This window comes from Pongo abelii, chromosome 6, assembly GCF_028885655.2.
Source record: "Pongo abelii isolate AG06213 chromosome 6, NHGRI_mPonAbe1-v2.0_pri, whole genome shotgun sequence".
Lineage (NCBI taxonomy): Eukaryota > Metazoa > Chordata > Mammalia > Primates > Hominidae > Pongo > Pongo abelii.
The window spans coordinates 46389225-46411003 of NC_071991.2; the positions used below are offsets into that span (position 1 = coordinate 46389225).

Here is a 21779-nt window from a genome sequence, read left to right on the forward strand (position 1 = left end):
TTTTTCTGAAAACAGTCCAGCTTTTTTCTACACTGATTTTTATAATACCTTACAGCCCCTGTGCTTTATGCCAAGACCACATGTGGGATTTGATTTCCCTGTGGACATGAAATAAGGCTCATAGGAAGTTAGTTGTTTGTTGTTATTTAGTTTTACTATGCTTAGTCTTTTCTAGGTATTAAGGTCAAAGGTTTTGAATGAAACTACCTTTTTAGCAGGGCAGAAATAACTCATCATATTTTCAGTTTTGTATTCTGAAAGTTGGGCTTCTTGTCTCTGAAGAGCTTTGAAGTGGGATGTGGCATCCTTTCTTTATTCTCCTTTTTCCCAAAAATTGTTTTGACTATTCTGTATCTTTTTCCTTTCTAGGTGATTTTGAGAATTAGCTTGTTAATTTCTTCAAAAGAGCCAGATCTTATGTACCTTGTCTCTTATGTACCTATGATATTGGTTGTGATTGTCTTGCATTCTCAATGGAGGAAAATCAACATCTTACCAATAATGATGAACTTATGTTGTGTAAACTTCTGTGATAAATCTTTCAGTCGTTAAAAGGGGAAAACAACTTCTGCCCTTTTGATACAGCAGCTAGAAAGAAATTATTTAGGCAGTTAGTGAGGGTAAAGGACTCCTCAGCAAGGCTTCCCTTTTAACAAAAAATAAAGCCCCTAAATCATTGCTTTTCTAAAAACAATCAGCCTGAAAAATCGAGCTGCCAACATAGATAAGCAAGCTGGAAGCTTGCACAGGTGAATGCCGGCAGCTGTGCCAATAGAAAAGGGCTACCTGAGAACCAGCCATGTTCAACATGGAGGATCCATCTTCTGTTTCTTTGTTACCACAGTGAAAAAGCAGACAACATGGCACTGGCTACGTAGACAACTCATCTGCATAATAAAAGATTAGAGTGAGGTAGCCAGCTTGTTTGTGCACTATGCAAACGGCACACCTAGTCCTAACCAGTTCTTCACGTGTGCAAATGGCACACCTGGTCTGACCAATCTTTTGTGCCCTATGTAAATCAGACACTGCCTTCTCAAGCTCATCTATAAAATCTGCATTTCACTGTGGACCAGAAGACCTGCTCGGTACCCCCTGTCTCTGCAGCAGAGAGCTTTTCTCTTTCTTTCGCCTATTAAACCTCCTCTCTTAACCTCACTCCTTGTGTGTTCATAACCTTGATTTCCTTGGCGTGGGACAATGAACCTTGGATATTATCCCAGATGAATGATGCCACTTCATTTTAGGTACCTTCAGTCAAAGGACATATAAAAGGAAAATTAATCTCGGGACCCCAAAATCACTAAGCCAAGGGAAGAGTCAAGTTGGGAACTGTGTCAGGCAAACTTGCTTCCATTTTATTCCTAAATAACATAGCTATTTAATACAAAGATAAAAAGGCTGCATACCTCCCTCAAAATTTGCCCACAAGGGGCCGGGTGCAGTGGCTCAAGCCTGTAATCCCAGCACTTTGGGAGGCTGAGGCAGGCAGATCACGAGGTCAGGAGATCGAGACCATCCTGGCTAACATGGTGAAACCCCGTCTCTACTAAAAATACAAAAAAATTAGCCGGGTGTGGTGGTGGGCACCTGTAGTCCCAGGTACACGGGAGGCTGAGGCAGGAGAATGACGTGAACCCAGGAGGTGGAGCTTGCAGTGAGCAGAGATCGCACCACTGTACTCCAGCCTGGGCGACAGAGCAAGACTCTGTCTCAAAAAAAAAAAAAAAAAAATTTTGCCCACAAGGAAATTCCTACTAGGCAAAGGACAGACAGAACTCAAAGTCATCACCCTGAGGCTCACGTGAGACAAATGCATATATCTGATTGCTTTCACTGCCCTATTGTTTCACTAAGCCAGTGAAGGCGTAAGTGACTATTTCTGTAAGTTGTATATTCAGTGGAAGTCTAATCAGAAACTCAAAAGAATGCAACTGTTTGTCTCTTCTCTACCTATGATCTAGAAGCCCCCTTCTCCACCTCAAGTTGTTCTGCCTTTCCAGAGGAACCAATGTACATATTACACATATTGATTGATATCTCATGTTTCCCTAAAATGTATAGAACCAAGCTGTGCCCCAACCACCTTGGGCACATGTCATTAGGACCTCCTGAGCCTGTGTCATAGCTTGTCCTTAACCTTGGCAAAATAAGCTTTCTAAGTTGACTGAGACTTGTCTCAGATATTTTGGGTTCACAGCTGAAAACATCCTACTAAACATTTTTTAATAATTATCCTTTGTCAACTGCAGGGCTTATGTTTCTGAAAAGTGTGTGATTGGCAGACCCCATTGTTGTGGGATTAGTATACTCGGGCTTGCTTAGTATGCAAGTTGTTTTTGTTTATTTATTTATTTATTTATTTATTTTTATTATTATTATTATTATACTTTAGGTTTTATGGTACATGTGCGCAATGTGCAGGTAAGTTACATATGTATACATGTGCCATGCTGGTGCGCTGCACCCACTAACTCGTCATCTAGCATTAGGTATATCTCCCAATGCTATCCCTCCCCCCTCCCCCCACCCCACAACAGTCCCCGAAGTGTGATGTTCCCCTTCCTGTGTCCATGTGTTCTCATTGTTCAATTCCCACCTATGAGTGAGAATATGTGGTGTTTGGTTTTTTGTTCTTGCGATAGTTTACTGAGAATGATGATTTCCAATTTCATCCATGTCCCTACAAAGGACATGAACTCATCATTTTTGCTTCATCCCTGGGATGCAAGTCTGGTTCAATATATGCAAATCAATAAGTGTAATCCAGCATATAAACAGAACCAAAGACAAAAACCACATGATTATCTCAATAGATGCAGAAAAGGCCTTTGACAAAATTCAACAACACTTCATGCTAAAAACTCTCAATAAATTAGGTATTGTTGGGACATATCTCAAAATAATAAGAGCTATCTATGACAAACCCACAGCCAATATCATACTGAATGGGCAAAAACTGGAAGCATTCCCTTTGAAAACTGGCACAAGACAGGGATGCCCTCTCTCACCACTTCTATTCAACATAGTGTTGGAAGTTCTGGCCAGGGCAATTAGGCAGGAGAAGGAAATAAAGGGTATTCAATTAGGAAAAGAGGAAGTCAAATTGTCCCTGTTTGCAGATGACATGATTGTATATCTAGAAATCCCCATTGTCTCAGCCCAAAATCTCCTTAAGCTGATAAGCAACTTCAGCAAAGTCTCAGGATACAAAATCAATGTACAAAAATCACAAGCATTCTTATACATCAATAACAGACAAACAGAGAGCCAAATCATGAGTGAACTCCCATTTACAATTGCTTCAAAGAGAATAAAATACCTAGGAATCCAACTTACAAGGGATGTGCAAGTTGTTTTGGTCTGGTGAATTGTACCGGTTTGTTTCTGCACCGTTTCTACACTGTAACACACAGTGATTCTTTTTTAGGAGTGTGTTGGATTGTTTTAATTCATTACTTCTCATAGTTTAAGGGTACAAAGGTAGTGAAAGATTTTGAGCTAAGAATTTTGAGATCCGAATTCTATTTCTAGATTCCCTGTGGGGAGGGTTATGGGAAACCAGCGAGGGATCTAGGGACAGTGGAGGCTGCTGGGGACATTTTTCCCCAGGCCTAAAAGCAAGGGGAGGGAGCTTTTATCAAAACATATGGAGAGGAGATGCGATTATTGGGGCCACCTGAAAGGCAAGAGGATGAGATGGCTGCTGGTGGTGGCTGGCTGGGAGATAGCCAGGGGAACCAGAACCCCAGGCTCTCCCTCCTCCCACCTTTGCCTGCCCTTGCATATCCTGCTGATGCTTGCCATTGGTTGAGACTAGAGGGAAGCCAGAGGGTCTGGGCAGGATGCAGTTCTTAGGGATTAGCTTCCTGGAGCACCCAGCAGTGTGGAGAAGGGTGGTGAATGGATCTGGAGGGGCAACTGGAGAGAATGCAGCATGGAAGTGTCTGCCAGTATTTACAGATGGTGTGAACAGCTAGCGAAATGCAATTCCAGTATCACGTTTTACTTATCTGTATGCAAGGCTGGTAGGTGTGTTACCCAGGGTCACCAGAATAGAATTCTATCCTTCCCACCCATCTATCATGCAGTCATTCTTATATCCCAAACATTGCATCGTAAAACATCCTCCTCCGAATACCCAAATAGCAAACAAGAGAATGTGATGATATTGCCCAAAGCACATACTGGTAACACAATATTTCTTTGAAGTCCCAGTTTTATTTTAAAAATTCCTGCAGGTTTTGTATTCAACTTTTTATTATAAAATATCCATGTTAATCATATAAACATGGAAATTTCAGTTTGAGAAGCTCAAATTAAATCTGAAACATAGGTCTCCTACAAAATAGTGTTTAATTTTTTTTTTAGAAATTCACTTCATGCAGATCAGACTTTAAAACAGCTGTGTAAAGTGGAAAATCAAAGCACAGATCAAAGTATAGAAATGTATACAAAAATAATTAGTGCTTCACAAATTCATTCATTGTCTGTTTATTCATTTGTGTTGATTGCCTGTTCTGCTGGTGAGAAGTATTTGCAGCTTTTGGTACCCAGAGCTGGAAGCTGTGTGCTCTGACAGAGACAGCCTCAGATAGCCAGAAGGGGTAGCATCTCTCTGCTACCTTCCGTTACCCTCTGTCCAGGTTCTCAAGGAAGGTTATGAATGCACTCAGAGTTCCTTCTTGAGCAATCTTTAGAAAACGACCACAGGGACAAACTGAACTGAAAATACTGTGTCCAGCCTTCAACTAGGAGTCATTACCAGAGGAAGTAGGGTTTGGTTTTTTGGTCTATTAGCAATCATCCCCCCGCTTTTTTTTTTTTTAACTTCCATTCAAACCTGTAATGTGTGTATAATTTGTTTTGTATCAGGTTATTTTTATTTTTGGATCAATAAACATTAAAGATAGAAGCCATCGATGAAATTGCCTTTGTGATCACGCACATCCTGCTGGATCTGTTTGAAATCCTTGGTAATTATGTCCTGGCATTTGGGGCATATTGCATGGCTTTTGGGGGACCACTTAAGAACCTGTGGAATTTTGGTGGTACCTCACTCTGAGATTGTGCAGAACATCTACCAATCTGAGATTATGCAGAATGTTTTTCAGAAGTTATGTAAGTACCCTGTAGCCTATCTCTTTTTCTTCATTTATGATGTGTTTGTGAGGCAAATTACCAAAAGGCATCATTTAATAAAAACAGGAAGAAAGTTTGCTCAAAGAGGATGGGTGGCCCTCCTGATGTCACTCAGTGGCCCCAGGTAGGACTGCAGTGGAAATTTTGGTGTGAGAATTCTGGTCACACTATTCTTTCCACTAAAACCAAACCAAATCAAAACAGCCCCTCCTCTGCCCCAAACAAACTGAACTTTCAAATAGCTTTAAGTCTTGAAAATAAACCTTAAGGGGGAAAAAGCAAGCTGTTCTTGATGTGAAGCCGGATCCACCCTTATTCCCCAAGCCCAGATTTTTCTATTCAGGAAGACAGGTATTAGCAGATCTGATGGAGGGATTTGGTCAGGTTTGAATGGGGTCACATGGAAGGATTCCATTTCCTGCTGCTACAAAAGTCTGCTCAAATGTGAGAAACCACCAGTAAAGATGATTTATAGGAATGTAGACCACCACTCTAGGCTTTCTTGGTTGCATTGGCAACATTGCCGGCACATGTATTGTTCTTGAAATTATAGAATTGCTCAAGAGACACTTACTGAGCTGCAGAAAGACAGTTGCCAGAAAATAATTCTCTAAGCGCAGATGTTTCCATAGACTCTACAGTATCCCTTTAGCTCTAAAAGATCCATCTGTGTCATAGAAAGTCAAAGATGTGAGCTTGGCCAAACACGTAAGAATCTCTTAAGAATCTCTTCCATTGGATCAACTGGAAGATCTAAGTTCCCTGTCAGACCTTTGATATTGCAACTTAAAGTGAAGATCTGAAGTCAAGGAGAAAAGAAAGAATAAACTCTCATTAAACACTTTTCAGATCAGGCTAGGAGCTTTTGCTTGTGTTCTCACTTAGTCTTCCTAGAGTTGGTATCCTCCCATTTCTAAAGATGACGAAACTGAGGCTCAACCAAGTTAAACATTTTGCAAAGGTTATCCAGCTCTCAAAAGTGATCAAGTGAGGCCCAGTTTTGTTTGATATTAGCACTTATTTTCTTTCCACTTGTACCCATGAAGTCTCTTAAAATTCAGTGGTTCTTCACCTTACAGAAACCAGGAGACCCTTCCTCCCATCCTGATAAAAGCCACAGCCATATTATATTAGCCACAATTCCAGGCGATTCCTGGACATCTTGGGATTTGTTCACGGACCCCAGATATAGAACCCGGTATCTAGAGAGAGGCCATGGTCATTTGTGTTTTCCTGCTGTTTCTATGAGACACCTTGGTGGCCTGATCCATAATATTCTTACAAGGAGGTGATGACCTCTTTGGCCTTTTGCTCATCAGAGGCTAATTAGGTTCCTCTAAGTGATGACAGAGCAGAGAGAACATATATTTTGTATAACTTGCTTCCTCTCCTAGGGTATTTGAATTAATACAATAACCTATTTTGGGAGGGAGATGATGTCATATAGTTTCCATTTAACAAAAGTATGGATCAAGCAGTTACTATGTTTGAGTTCCTGACAATATGATATGGTTAGTCAGAGTAGAATCTAAAATAGAGGAAAATGACTTAATTGTCAAGGGGAAAGTAGAGGAGTGTGGTCACCAGGGTGTGTTTCTTTCTCTGCTCCTGTTTTTAGGGCATTATAGTATAGTGGTTAGAATCTTACCAGTTTCCTCATTAATTAATGAGTAAAAAAATAATCATTGATTGATACATGTTCACATTGTACTTTATGGGTATTGTGATTTCTTCCTTTTTTTTTTAATAGTATTCTTTGAGACTCTGTAGATGGATATATAGTCTTTGGTATTTTTCAAACGGAATCACTGCTGGATTTATTTTAATAGAGATTCCTGAGATTATTTCCCATGGAACACATTTTGGGAAACACTATTCCAGAAAGATCATGGTAAATCAGAAGGGTAGCTGAAAACCAAATCCTAGCCTTACATAAACTTGGTTACATACCAGCTGTGTGATGGAGATCAATTACTTCACCTCTCTAATTTTCAGTGTTCTCATCAGTAAGATGAACATAATCATAGTAACCTAACTCACAAGATTATCAGGAGGATTAAATACATTTTTAGATATAGGACACTTAGATCTGTGCTTGATGTATTGTAAATTTCCATAGGTGATAGCTAATAAATTAGACAATTATAGATTTAGTAAAGTGGGCATTTTTTATAAGAGGCAGAAAAGCAAGAACATGTTCTATCTATCTTCTTCATCTGTTTCATACCCATCATCACAAGCAGCCCCTTCTTGCCTTAGGGCACTTACAGCTCCCATTTGAAATCCTGGGTAGAGTTTTGTGGAATTTTTGTTCTACCTGAGTCAACATCTTCTTTAATATTTGTACGGCAGGTCAGCGTTTTTTAATTTTTTATTTTTTTGAGATAGGGTCTTGATCTCTCACCTAGGCTGAAGTGCAGTGATGCGATCATAGCTCACTGTAGCCTCGACCTCCTGGGCTCAAGCAGTCCTCTTGCCTCAGCCTCACAAGTAGCTGAGACCACAGGCACATGCCACCATGCCTGGCTAATTTTTTTATTTTATTTTTTTTGTGGGACAGAGTCTTGCTCTGTCACCCGGGCTGGAGTGCAGTGGCACAATCTCAGCTCACTGCAACCTCCGCCTCCTGGGTTCAAGTGATTCTTCTGCCTCAGCCTCCCAAGTAGCTGGGACTACAGGCGCACGCCACCATGCCTGGCTAATTTTTGTATTTTTAGTAGAGACAGGGTTTCACCATATTGGCCAAGCTGGTCTCGAACTCCTGACTTTGTGATCCGCCTGCCTCAGCCTCCCAAAGTGCTGGGATTACAGGTGTGAGCTACTGCACCCGGACAATTTTTCTTTTTGAATTTTTGTAGAGATGAGGTCTCGCCATGTTGCTCAGGCTGGTCTCCGACTCCTGGGCTCAGGCAATTCTCCTGGCATGGCCTCCCAAAGTGTTGGCATTACAGGAGATCAATTTTTACATTGCTAACTCATCTTTTATTGGTCTAATGGATAACTGACATGAAAACTGCCTGAAGAATCTGTATAAAGCAATCAGGAACAGACCCGTTCTGTGGCGAATTTCCCAAATGTAGAACCCTCTGTGGCTTTTGCGGCCACGTGTGTTTACAGCAGCTCTGATGCAGGATAGATTGCTACCAGTGTGGCAGATGTAAGCTTTCTCTCAAACATCTGGCTGGTAGTATATGGAGGATCCCTTTGCCTAGCTAAGGAACATGAGGACTAATTTACATGATCTAAAGAGGTTGGAGATTCATTGCATTATCCTGTGCAATAATAACATGAGACAGTGCTCTGTTTGTGAATGGAGCCACTGGAGAAGGAAAATCTGGTGTTTATCCGAGTCTCATGGGATGACTCACAGGCTTTAGCAGACTTCCACTGGATTTTGGTATAATTATTATACTCTGGGTTGGCTACTGAGGATATCAGGTTCATGAAAAAGTAATTCTAGGACAAGGTGACTCAATCTGGTGGGAGAGCCAACAGGCACCAACTCCTGGAGAAGACGACCATCTTGGATGCTAGGACTCAAATCTTTGCCAGGTCAATATTCCTCAAGCTGTTTTTCCCCACCAATATTTTTTTTTTCTCTTGAAGTCAGAGGACTAAATGTCCTGAAGTTGAAAGGATTAGGAAGGAGAAAAGAGAGCAGCATTCTGCAACATGATACCTTTTCAGGTAGATGTGTGATTGGAAAGCAGCCTTGGCGGGTGCTTACTGCACTGCCTTTTAGGGCCCTTCTCACTTACCTCTGTTCCCATCTAGGGACTAAATTTTCTTTTCTGCCTAGTTTTCTAATTCCCAGTTGCCTCTGTCCTTTCTCCCTAGTTTTCTAATTCCCAGTTGCCTGTGTCCCACTTAGGATAAACCTACTCATGTATGAGACATGTAATTTCTCTACTGTATGTCATTCTCAACCTTTTAAAGTCTGAAGGCCATTCAAATGGGACAGAGGCTGTGAATATTCTCTCTTATCTATTCTTGTTTACTTTCCCAGAAGTGTTTCCCAGAATTGGCAGGAAGCCTCATGCCAGCCTCAGAGGCTTTGATGACGTGATGGCTAATGCACTGTTAAAATCTACCAAGGTAAGAAGTAGATGTCATAGTGGTACAGAAATAAATCCCCCAGAGGGGAAGCTGAAGGACAATGTGAGGACCTTGAAGGCCCATGAACCACACCAAAAGATGCATTTCTAGTGTTTCATCTTAGTCCTCTCACATTAGGGCAAATTAAATCCACTTCCTTAAGTCCTGACACACACTCAGAAAGAGGTCAAAGGACTAGTATCCTGAAGTTTGGGAAACAGTGTAGGACGTGCCCAGCAGGAAGCTTTAGGACAAGCAGCTACCCTGCACTTACCTCCCCTGATGGCCTGTCTCCAGTCGTAAGTTATGGGACTTTGTAGTGTTAAGGTGAGCACAGGATAAGAACTCTTGATGGGTAGGTGGGTATATGGACTGATGAATGAATGAATCATCTGGACATGGGCACGAGTGGAAGACCACCCCTCCACGTCCTGTTCAGAAGAGGCCATGGCCTTCTGATTTAGTTTACTCCTGATTAACTACATGGAGAATGTACACATTATTTTATGTGCTCTTCTTTTTTTTTTTTTTTAAGAACAGAAAGTGTGAAGAGAGAGCTGTCTCCTTGTTAAAGAAGACTAATTAAATTGTGTGATTTTATTCTTGACTTTTAGAGTCTGGCTCAAGGAAGCGTGAGTCACCCAGAGTTGGAAATTTGTCTAGTTGGAGCCCTCATCCAATGGATGAATGCCACTAAGGCATCTTGGTGGCCAACCCTGCCATCATTCTTGTCTCAGTAACAAGCCATGCCTGGCCTTCACCTTGAACTGCTTTGTGGCCTGCAGCCTTTCCTCTCATCAACTGCCCCATTTCTGATTGTAGGACTAGCTTTTTTTTTTTTTTTTTTTTTTTTGCTTGGGGTCACACCTTCTCATAGCTTGACTTTTCCTTGATCTTTTCCCCTGATTAACAGAAGTTATTTCTGCATGGAATGGAAGATTGTGAACTTTATCTTTGACTTAAAATGCCAACCACTTTTTTGAAAGCTGCCAACACAATATTCCACTCCTAACTTAAAATGGTAAGAGAAGGCAATTATTCTCTTACTATAGTAGGATTTAGTTTGTATTGGACTATGAAGACTTGAAACTTGGTCAGAATTTTGGCTTTATAGTATGGAGAAACTGCCCAAACCAAAGAGTTCTAAATTTTTAGGGACTTTACTTGGGTACTTTATACACAGGCAATTGCCCTAAAAGAGAATGTGAGGCCCCTGTCATTGGGGCAGCCCTTGTAACCCAAGCTGAGGAACTAGCTGCCTTAGGAGAGATTGAAAGAGGATTTAAGATGAAATATTCCAAGTTACCATATTCCTGCTTTTCCTTCCTATTTACTTTTTTACTTGCCTATGTCATGATGTCTTTTAGGACTAGATCAGAACTTCTGAGCTTGGGGTGAGGGTCGGAGGAGGAGCACACATCCCTAACAGAATACCTCAGAATCTCACTGAAAGGAAGTGGAATTTGAAAAGCTTATTCAACGTAGTGTATTATTTTGCATTTGAAAAACAGCAGCACTAAAAGTAACAACAAAAATCTTACTGTTTCAAAATACTAAAGTGTCAGTGTAGATGAACTTGTCTTTGAAGTAAAAGATTCAAGTCTTAAACCAAAATGCACAAGGCACTGAACTTTCTTCCTTTTGCCTGTAGGCGGAAGAAGTATCATGTTGATGTCAAAATCTGCATATCAAATACAAAAATACATAGTAATCCTCCTGTAATATCAACAGTGCCACACTGTTCAGGTTTAATTGGTGTTTTCAACACTGCCAAAGGAGTGGTTAATGAGAGAGGTCATTTAAATTATCAGCTCACTGTCAAATACTCGTGACATAGAGCAAGGCAAAAGATGTTTTTAGTCATCTCAGTTCTAGGTTTCACTGTCTTTGGTGCCTTAAGATCTTTTCTATATAGCAGATCAATCTTCCCACCTCCATTGAGGCTGCTGGAGAAAAATCATAAAACTGCTTACATATAGGCAACTGCACATCATGGTCTTTGCCTCAGTGGGGCCTTCAGTTTCATCTAAAATAGATGTCATGTGTTTCTGGTTCTCATCTTTTCCAGTTCCACATCTGAATCACTCCCCTCTCCTGGGGACCTTTCCCATGACCTCACCCCACTGCTGCTCAGCAGATGATCTGGTCGTTTACCCCACAGGAGAGATGGATCTGCTGTGTGTGCATTCCTTCCAATTGGGCCTTTACAAAGGCAATCTTCCCTGCCTTCTCAGAAATCCTTCATGTTTCTGAGGAATGGCTGTGCCTCTTCCTGAGTAAGATGGGTCCTTTCTGGTGAATCTGAGTTGCCATCCCCTTTGAAACTTTTCTTACTGTGTGACCCCCTTATAGCTCTTGCCTCCTTGCTTTGATCAGTTCTCTCTTGCCTAGAAACAGGGTCAGGTATTGCTCCTTTGATTCTTCATGCCCCCAAGTTCTGGAAAGAGTACCTACTTGCTCTTCTGATTCCTCTCCTCCTATTTGCTCAATCTACTGTGATCCGTTTTCTGACTGCCATTCCACTAATAGCCCTTGGAAAGGACCCCAGGAAACTTCTGGTTCCTAAATCCAGTGGACACTTTCAGGGCTTTTGGTTTTTAACTTGCTTGAGTTCTCCGTGGCAATTGAAACTGTCTCCTTTGGTTTCAATAAATTTGGTCCTGGTTTGACCATACCTCTGGTTCCCCAGTCTTCTGTCAAGGATTCTCTTCCTCTGCTCATTCTTCAAATAATGATTTTTCTGGACTGTCTTCGGCCCACTTCTTTCTGTACATCATATTTTCTCTGGGCTTTCTCATACACTGTAGTACGCTTTACTACCACCATACTCTGGTGATTTCCAAATTATAACTGTAGCTCAGAGCATCTCTCAGAACCTTGGCTTTATCATGCTATTTACCATATCTCTACCTGGATGCCACAGAGCTGTCTCAAACTCTGCATGTCCAAAATGATGTCTAATTTGTTTGAAGGACTCAATGCCTACTCAGTCTCCCCCACAGAAATCTGAGGTCATCCTTCACTCTGTTCTGTCCTTCATCTTTTTCATCTCATAAGCCATTATGTACTGTGCATTATATTTCTTAAAGATTGATCTGTTTCCTAGCTCCGGTTCTGTCGTTTATTGCTTGGACTATTAAAAAGCCTCTTAACTGGTCTCATTATTCCTATCTTGCCTTCTTCTAATCTGTCCCTAAAATTGTCACCAAGGAGTGCAGACCTCTCCATGTGGCTCCCTCCAGAGAAACCCTTCATTGGCTCTCCATGGTCTGTACAAGAAAATCAAAGTTCTGAGTCTTACTGCCTAAGCCTTTCTGTAATCTGTCCTCTGCCTATCATGCCACCCTTGTCCGCTCCAGTTCCACACCTCCCACCCTGGGCTTGAATACTATTGAACGATCACAGTCCCTAGAATGCAGCCTGTTATTCCTGCAGCCCCTCAGCCCAGTGTTTGACACACAGTCTTTAGTAAATATGAAGAGGATTTCTTCTTTGCTACTGTTCGTTGTGATTTGCATTCTTCACTAGGGAAAATGCCTAATGTAATACATTTATTATGGATTCTCAGAACGTATTTGAAATGTGAGTTAGTCTATTTACCTGTTTGATGAGTAAGTCTCTTCTCTGGGACCCTAACTATTGGTGAAGCTCATATAACTTCTGGAATGGTAAGCGCATTAACTCCAGCAACAAACTATTTAATTTCTAGGAAACTATGATGAAAACTTTTTGTGAAAACAAATTTTTAATGCACTTTTTGCCTGCTGATGTGAGTTTTGGGTCTTCCTGGCAGAGCAAGTTTGATCCTTCTTTACTGTGATGATCCTTCCAGTGTTTGAGGATGGCTGTGCTCTTTTCCTTGGGTCTTCTCTTCTCCCTGCTAATATACCAAATCATATCAAGTGTTCTTCTCATCACATAGTATCAACTCTCTTTGCCTTTTTGAGAGCTCCTTTTTTTGGCTCCAGATTTTCTGTGTATTTATGCGTTTACCAACTTGTCCACCTCTGAAAGTGTCCAGGACCACTTTCCTGATAGCTATTAAGCTTTGTTAGTGCAGACTGAGATTACGTTAGATGCTTTGGCAGCAACATCACTTTGTTGGCTTATATTGAAGATCTGTTTAAGTCATCCCTTACTTCTACTTAAGGGTGGAAACCACCCATCCCTAACACCTGTCTTGTTGCATTTTGGTTGCAAGTTGAATAATAAATCTGGTGCTTATACAATTACATTTTTGTCCTAAATTTTATCCTTGTTGAATTTTATCTTGTTAAAGAAGGTATTTTGTGAATCCTGATTCTGGTCATGTAACATTTTCAACATTCTCCCTGCCTTTTTCTCAGTATAAGCTTATACATTGGTGAAGTTCAGTGGGGTTAGATAAAAAATAACTATAATAATAATAGATATTATTTATTGAGCATTAACTATATGTTGGTCATCATAGCTTAGTATTTCCATGTGTATCCTTGGTGGTTCCATACAACACTTTTAAGTAGGCACTATTGATATCTTTATCTTACATGTGGGCCACTCAATCAGATATAGGTCCCTCATGGTTGCCTCTGGAAGTCTTATTTTCGGTTTGTATTAATTTGCTTATCAATATTTTTTGATGGGAATTTTTTTGCTGGGAGTTTTTAACCAGCTACTAATACATCCACTTAACTTGTACTAAAATCTAATATGTACATTTCTTACAAAAACTCTACAGTATGATAAACTCTTGTGTATTTATGTTAATGAATTTTCATGTTACTTTAACCATTGAGAAAACTGTGGAAAATATAGAAAGTTATAAAGAAGAAAATAATGATCACCCTTAATCTTATCACCTAGAAATAGCCACTATTAACTTTTTAACATAGTTATAGTCTTCTTACATATATACATAATTTCATGTTTCTTATGTTTATCAATTCTTCCCTAGTTATAATGCCCTATTCTTCCAAAAATGCAGTGTATTCTGCTCCACCTTTCAAAGAAACCCTGATGTAAGTGACAGGAGAGTATTAGTTAATACAGTGATTATGTGTTCTTTTAATATTTATGATACTAGATTCCTGCAGCTTCTGAAAAATAATACATTTACAATGAAAAATAGCATATTTCATATTACTTACATGTAGTATTGGTTTGTGAAATGAAATTGAGTGATATTGAATAATTGGTAATACATGTGTGAATCTGTATACAATTTTATTTAAAATATATATCTTTGTTAATGACAGTGAAAAGGAAGAAATACTAGCACATTTTATGAACAACTATTTTTAGAATAGAATACAAAATCATTTTTCGTTTAGAATAATTACTTTTGCTCCAAAGAAAATTGACCTCTTGAAGAAATCTGCATGGACTCTGACTTATTGGGTAACTACTTTGATACTTAGGTTTATTTATTAATATAACATTATAAATGTATCTTGGGGAAAATATGTGAGCTATGAAAATGTCTAGTTAAAAAAGAGATGTGTATCGTTTATTTTGTTATGCAGGAAAATGAGTTCTTATATTCCTAAAGTATATTAGTTATCTTCCTTCTGCCCTACTTTTTAAAGGCAGCAAGTACAATTTGTTACTTATGTCCTGTGTCCCAAAGAGACTCTATGCTGTGTCTTTAACTTATCCTTGATTTGTTATTTGTGGACCTGCCTTGTCTATTCCGCTAAAATATACATTTTTTAGGATCAAGTGTTGGGGCCTTGTTTTTTAGTATGTCTGAGTGACCCGTGTTTAGCATGGGGCCTTGTGTATCCCATGACTTCTTTGAGTGTTTATTGAGTTGAAGGGAGTATCAGAAGATGGTGAGACGGAACTTACCATCATCCTGGCTTCTAATACTGTCCCTATGAAGTAGATCAAGGGTCCCTCAAACCCTGGGCCTCGGACTGGTACCAGTTTGTGGCCTGTGAGGAACCCAGCCACTCAGCAGGAGGTGAGCAGCAGGTGAGGGAGCATTACCGCCTGAGCTCCGCCTCCTGTCAGATCAGCAGCGGCATTAGGTTCTCATAGGAGAGCAAACACTACTGTGAACTGCACATGCGAGGGATCTAGGTTTCAAGCTCCTTATGAGAATATAACACCTGATGATCTGTCACAGTCTCCCATCACCCCCAGATAGGACCATCTAGTTGCAAGAAAACAAGCTCAGAGTTCCCACTGATTCTACATTATGGTGAGTTGTATAATTATTTCATGATATATTGTAATGTAATAATAATAATAGAAATAAAGTGCACAATAAATGTAGTATGCTTCAGTCATCCTGAAACCATTCCCCCCACCACCCTCTGGTCAGTGGAAAAATTGTCTTCCATGAAACTGGTCCCTGGTGCCAAAAAGGTTGGGGACTACTGAAGTGGATGAATGCTTTAGTCAGACAGCTTTGGTCTACTGTTCACAAGCAGTTGAGTACCAATTATGCATTCAGCATTGTGCCAGATGCTTTGGACAAAAAGACAAATAAGGCATAGCTTCTGTCTCTAAGTCACGCACAGCCTGCTAAAGGAAACAGTTATATAAAGAAATAAGTGCAGTGTAGCACAACACTTGCTCAAAGCCACACAGCCTGTGAGGGGCGGGACTGGGATTCAGTTTTTTTTTTTTGTTCAACTCCAGAGCTGCCAAGCCAAGATGCTTCCAGAACAGAAAAATTAGAAGTGCTGATAGTTTTGCTCTACTCCTCAGAGCAAAACAACAGCCTTGCTCCATTAACAGAAAATGCACATCTTTCTTTGAAAACATTATCAAATTAAACCATTTTGTTTTATTTGCAAATTAGGTCCTCCAAAAGCTGGGAAAAGCTGATGAGACAAAAGACGAACAGTTCGAAGAATATGTCCAGAACTTCAAACGGCAAGAAGTGAGTCCATTTATTTAGTTTCTGGAGTGGGAAATGGTTTAAATGTGTTTGTGTCTTAGTATATAAGTAAAATGCGTTAAGATTAAAAAAAGACTAGATGGAGTTGGCACTAACTTGAGAGTAACACTTGCTAATTCTGTAGAATTTCCTATCAAAGATGGGGAAAAGGCCATAGAGAGTAGGTTTTGGAATCCCAGGAGATAAAGACTCTGCTGTCCTGGATTGCTTTAGTTTTTTATTATATTTTATTTTTTGAAACAGGGTCTCACTCAGATTGCCCAGGTTGGCATGCAGTGACACAATTTTGGCTCACTGCAGACTCAACATCCTTGGATTCAGGTGATCCTCCCACCTCAGCCTCCCAAGTAGCTGGGATTACAGGTGTACGCCATCATATGTGGCTAATTTTGTTGTGTTTTTAGTAGAGATGGGGTTTTACCATGTTGCCCAGGATAGTCTTGAGCTCCTGGACTCAAACGATCCACCCACCTAGGCCTCCCAAAGTGTTGGGATTACAGGTGTGAGCTACCAGGCCCAGTCTCAGACCACTTTAATACAGATGATGGATCTATAGGAGTGCTGGTGTTTCTGAAGATTTATATTTCATTGAACATTAGAAAAGCAGTAGTTTAACACTTCTGGTAAAATGATCTTAATTGTTGCATGCTTCAAGAGCATGCACTCACCACAGGGATTATACTAATATCTTCCCTAAGGGGCTGAAAATTGGTTCTTGGTGGGTGAAGAAAACTTTTTAGTGTATAAAGCATAGATAAACATATATTAGATAAACAGATATATAGTACACTTATGGTATTTAAATTTTACAGGGGGTGTAATTCAGAAAAAAAGTCTTAAAAGACTCCTTAGGGAGATGACAATGAAAAAGAAGTTAAGAAACAGGTTGTGATGTTTCTTCCTTTAGTGTATGTGTTTAACAGACACGTGGATATAGAAACTATTTTTAAACTATGTCTTGATCTCTAAGGCTTGGATAATTGGCTAGAATACCTCTCTTTAGGTAACACACATAAGGGCTGGGGAGAGGAAGGTAGGAGTGGGGCCGTCTGAGGTTAGAAGCCTCAAATCTAGAGATCATCTTAGAGGTGGGGTAGGAAGAAGGCAGACCGAGAAGGGCTTGGGAAATGGGGTTTGGGCATTATAAAGTCAGATTATATGGGGAACAATATAAGGACATGGATTTCTTTTCGTGCTGTCAATGGAGCTACCAGTGTCCACAGAGGGAATTATGGCCTCAGGGATGACACCAATAATGGGAAATCATCACAGGTTTTATTTTGCCCCCTTTGCTCCTGACCTTGGAGGTTTCTTTCTTCCATTTGTGTATCAGGGTTCCTGCTGTTTCTCTCACCAAGACGTTCTATTTCTTTTCCTTACCAAGAGGGTTTATACATTTCAGCAGGTATGGAGCCAGGTAGATCAGTTTTGCCAAAACGCATTCCTGAATGTCTCCAGTTTCATCCCAAGACTAAGGGTTGGCATGTGCGATAGGTAGTCAGTTTACCACGAATGGGATAGCAAACATGTTCTATCTGAACGTGAGAAAAGGGAGAGAGGAGCTGGAGAGCACAACAGTAATGGAGAGAAAAATTGATCATGGCCAAATGAACAAATATTACAGAGAGCTTTGGCTTAATAAAGGTAGAAAAGAGAATCCCTAGAGAAATGTTGGACTTGGTCCCACAGAATAAGTAGTCTCCTAGTCTCCTCTAGGAGAAGAGGGTCTTCACATCAACTTCTGTTCTCATTTGGTGATTTTTCACACATCTCCTGCATGTGGGCAGCTCTCAAATAGATCATTGTCTTGTATTGCAGGAACTTCCCATACACAAACTTGTCCATCAGTGCCCTGTGACTTTGCAGGCAATCCCAAATGCCTGCTCTAAAAGATTGGATTTAGATTGAAGAAGTGATTCATGTTTACAGTTTTCCCTACCTAAGGATTCACACTGTACCCTTCGAAACCTTGTTTTCCTGTCTGGCATATCCCCATGGAGCTAATTAATTCTTTGCTCTTGGAGTTTTTCTCTATCACTTTTATGGCACTTTGATGTTTTTAGCACCCCAGAAGGTTAACTTTGGAAGCATCAGGTTTAGTAATGCACTCATGCCAGGAAGCACTTTGCATGTTCTGATTACAGTGAATTTTCATTGTTTTTTTTTTTCAGCTTTCTTGACTGCCCCAGGTGAGGATCGTTTTTTGTTGAAGGTACTATAGAAAAGTACAATTTGATTAAATCATCAACTACATTGGCAGAATGATCTGTGCCACTAGCAGCAGCAGCATGGGGTGACTTTAAACTGCTGTCCTGCTATCTATTTTGGTCACTATATACAATACTCATCTTCAAATGTTATGGGGCATAGTATATTAGCACCTGTGAAGACTACCACCTTAGTTCTCCGAAGAATATTAGCAGATTTTAAAACATGTGTGAAACTTCAAAACTTGGGGAAATTTGAACAAGTAATTCTATTTCATAAGAGTAAGGCAAATAGACTGTTAATGTAGGAAATGTTATTTCTCAGGGAGTCTCTTGACCCCATTTGGTTCACTTTGAAACTATTTTTGCATCTAAAACATCTTGCATTTTCATATCCTCATTTTGATCTTTTTTAATCAGAAAGAGAAAATTTATAATCATTATAGCAGAGTGAGGAAGGAGAGTGCCTTACCCCTGTTTGTATATTAGAGAGAGACAAGGAGAAAGGGAAGGAGGATAGAAGGAAGACAAGGGGAGGGATTTATTAATTTTCTTTTGAAACATATTAAAGGTTGAGAAGTATAGCTGAAGACTGATTTTATTAATGCTCTACAGAGAGAAGAATCCTCTTACCCCCAATATGTATTGGTGATCAATTTGCACGTGTTGGGTATGCTGAAAAAGGAGTGGTACTTATGTAGAAACATTTACCTAGAAGGAAAGATCTGCCAAGATTATGGTTACATCTGCAAGGTCTATTATTCTTAGTATTAATGTGATGGTGAATCAGTACTCTGAAGAGACAAAGCATTATCTAAAGGCTACATACTCTAAAGGCATTATCTAACCTAGGAAACCTAGATTCCATATTTTTTCTATGAGTATATATATTTTATATCCCAAAAGATACTATTGATGGTATAAAATGAAACCATATTTGGATTTGTGCATTGTATTATAGTCCCCTGACCACACTCAAGTAGTGTTTAATAAAGAAGTAGACCATTCTAGGATGTTCTAGAATTATTCAAACATTTATGGCAGCTTGATTATCTTGCTTTTAGATTCCTTTTATAAAATCATAAGATCCTTATAGTTATTGATATATTCCTTGCTTGTTCATGTTGGAAACCAAAGTGGCAGAAAGGTCTGTGTTTGAACTCTGGCTTGGGGCTTTGCTTTATTTTATTCCAACCCTAAGTTTTCCTTTTGATCTCAAACTTGTTTTCCTTCAACATGGTTTGTGTGAGACTGAGAGCATCAATAAAGGGTCTGTACATACTTTCTTTTATCCACTGGACTCCCAATTGCTGTAGCTTTTGTGGTTCATGTTTCATAAACTACTTAATTAAAACACGGAGAGCCTGGCACCATGGTGTATGCCTGTAGTTCCAGCTACTTAGCAGGGTGAGGCTGGAGGATCACTTGAGCCCAGGAGTCCTGGGCTGTTGTGTGCTATGCTGATTGGGTTCCCGCACTAATTTCAGCATCAATATGGTGACCTGCCAGTAGCGGGGAACCACGAGGTTGCCTAAGTAGGGGTGAACCTGCCCAGGTTGAAAATGGAGCAGGTCAAAACTCCTATGCTGATCAGTGGTGGGATCGTGCCTGTGAATAGCCACTGCCCTGCAGTCTGGGCAACACAGTGAGACCTCATTTTGAAAGAAAGAAAGAAAGAGAGAAAGAAAGAAAGAGAGAAAGAAGGAAAGAAGGAAAGAAGGAAGGAAGGAAGGAAAGAAAGAAGGAAGGAAGGAAGGGAAGGAAGGAAGGAAGGAAGGAAGGAAGGAAGGAAGGAAGGAAGGAAGGAAGGAAGGAAGGAAGGAAGGAAGGAAGGAAGGAAGGAAGGAAGGAAGGAAGGAAGGAAGGAAGGAAGGAAGGAAGGAAGGAAGGAAGGAATTAGGAGTAGTACATCAGGGAATAGAATGAACTCTTCTACAAAGAACTTGGAATTTTCCATGACAATGTATGCTAAGGAGAGCAAGGATTTTAGAAATCCAGCAGGAAGAACAAAATCTGATTTCATTTCCTCCTCAGAGGGTCTTTCTTCCCAGTTCTATTTTTGGTCTCTTATCAAAGCTGCTAACAAGTAGCAAAATTGACTGGTGTGAACATCACCTGCTTTCAGTCCTACCAGTTTTCTGCTGACAGATCTGTTAATGAGCAGAAAAAAGGTCCCACTGTGGAAGGAAGGTCCTTGGTTTCTCTCCCTCCTTCCTGCTAATAAACTCACCCAGTAAGATGCTGCACCTGTGGCAAGTGTGCTAATTAAAAGAAGATACCTTGAGAGCTGGTTGAGCCCAGATAATCAACTATTTGGTCACATTTTAGTGAGTGCAGGTGGGAGCACCCTCATCCAGGTCCCATCTAAGAAAAATAGTTCAAATAAAGGAAAGAGAGCCTTGGTTCTCCTTCTGGCATCTCCATAGGCTTCCATTCCCTCGTTGAAATACCATAGCAGTGTTGTGCAGCTCCTCCATGGCCACGACTGAGTGATAGGCTAACTTTTGTGTAATATGAACCAATAAGAGAAGAGACCCTGGGACCCTGAAATCCTCTCCAGTGGTGAGAATTCAGACCAGCCTCCCATGAGTAGGATGCTCTAGCAGCTGTTTAAAGCTGGGCCATGTCCTCTCCTTATACTGAACTCACCCCTCCTGGGCACAGGGATCCTGTTTTGCTACTTTTATGTTTTTATTTCCATGGGAGCTAGTGCTTTGCAAGTAAACTTAACAAAACTTGCTAAACTTGAAGCTGAACTAGTGGCAGAAATTATCACTTTGAATGCATTCCTAGAGTACATTTTTATTTCTGGGATGGAAGAGATGTTGTATATGGTATGTATTTTTGCAAGCAGTTTCATGACATTTTTAAGAACCTAGTATATGTACATATAAATGACTAAAGAGAAAAATTTTAGAAGTTTTAAGAAAGAGTGTAAAATAAAAATATACTGCCACAGTATATATGTTAATATGTGGATAAAATTTTAATTTACGATAAATTATACTTACCTTCAGAAGCTTTTTGCAATTTGCTTGAGCAGATAGGCCTAGCATATACCTTAGAACATTTGTTTTTGCCACAGATAACCATGATGTGAATATATTAATGTATCTACCTTTCATTAAATATTAATCTTGACCTTCTTGTGAGATGGCCACTGCCTTGATTAAATGTGATCCCATCAGATCTGTTTTAAATAATGATCCAATTCTAAATGGCAGTATGGAGAGCCTCAGTTGCCCTACACAGCATCCTGTCAGGTTACTAGACCTTCTGGATTCTGAATAAGAACCTAAGTTGGCAAGTTTTATGCCCCCCAGAGCAGTGTTTTTCAAACATTAGCTGCCTTGAAGTTACCTAGAAGGTGATGGTACAGCAGGTCGCACTCAGCAGCCTGTGCTGTACCAATGCCTTCTAGGTGACTTCAATGCAGTTGATGTCTGGGG

General features: G+C 40.1%; 1 protein-coding gene across 7 annotated transcripts in view; it reads left to right on the plus strand.

Annotated features, from left to right (window-relative positions):
• The window catches only part of AMPH (amphiphysin), a 249394-nt gene that overhangs the window by 78646 nt on the left and 148969 nt on the right, over positions 1-21779 (plus strand). For all 7 annotated transcript variants that reach the window (XM_054559278.2, XM_054559280.2, XM_054559279.2 and 4 more), the window contains exon 2: positions 16025-16105. In XM_054559278.2, the coding sequence (XP_054415253.1) occupies positions 16025-16105 (81 nt within the window). The remainder of the gene's footprint in view (positions 1-16024; positions 16106-21779) is intronic.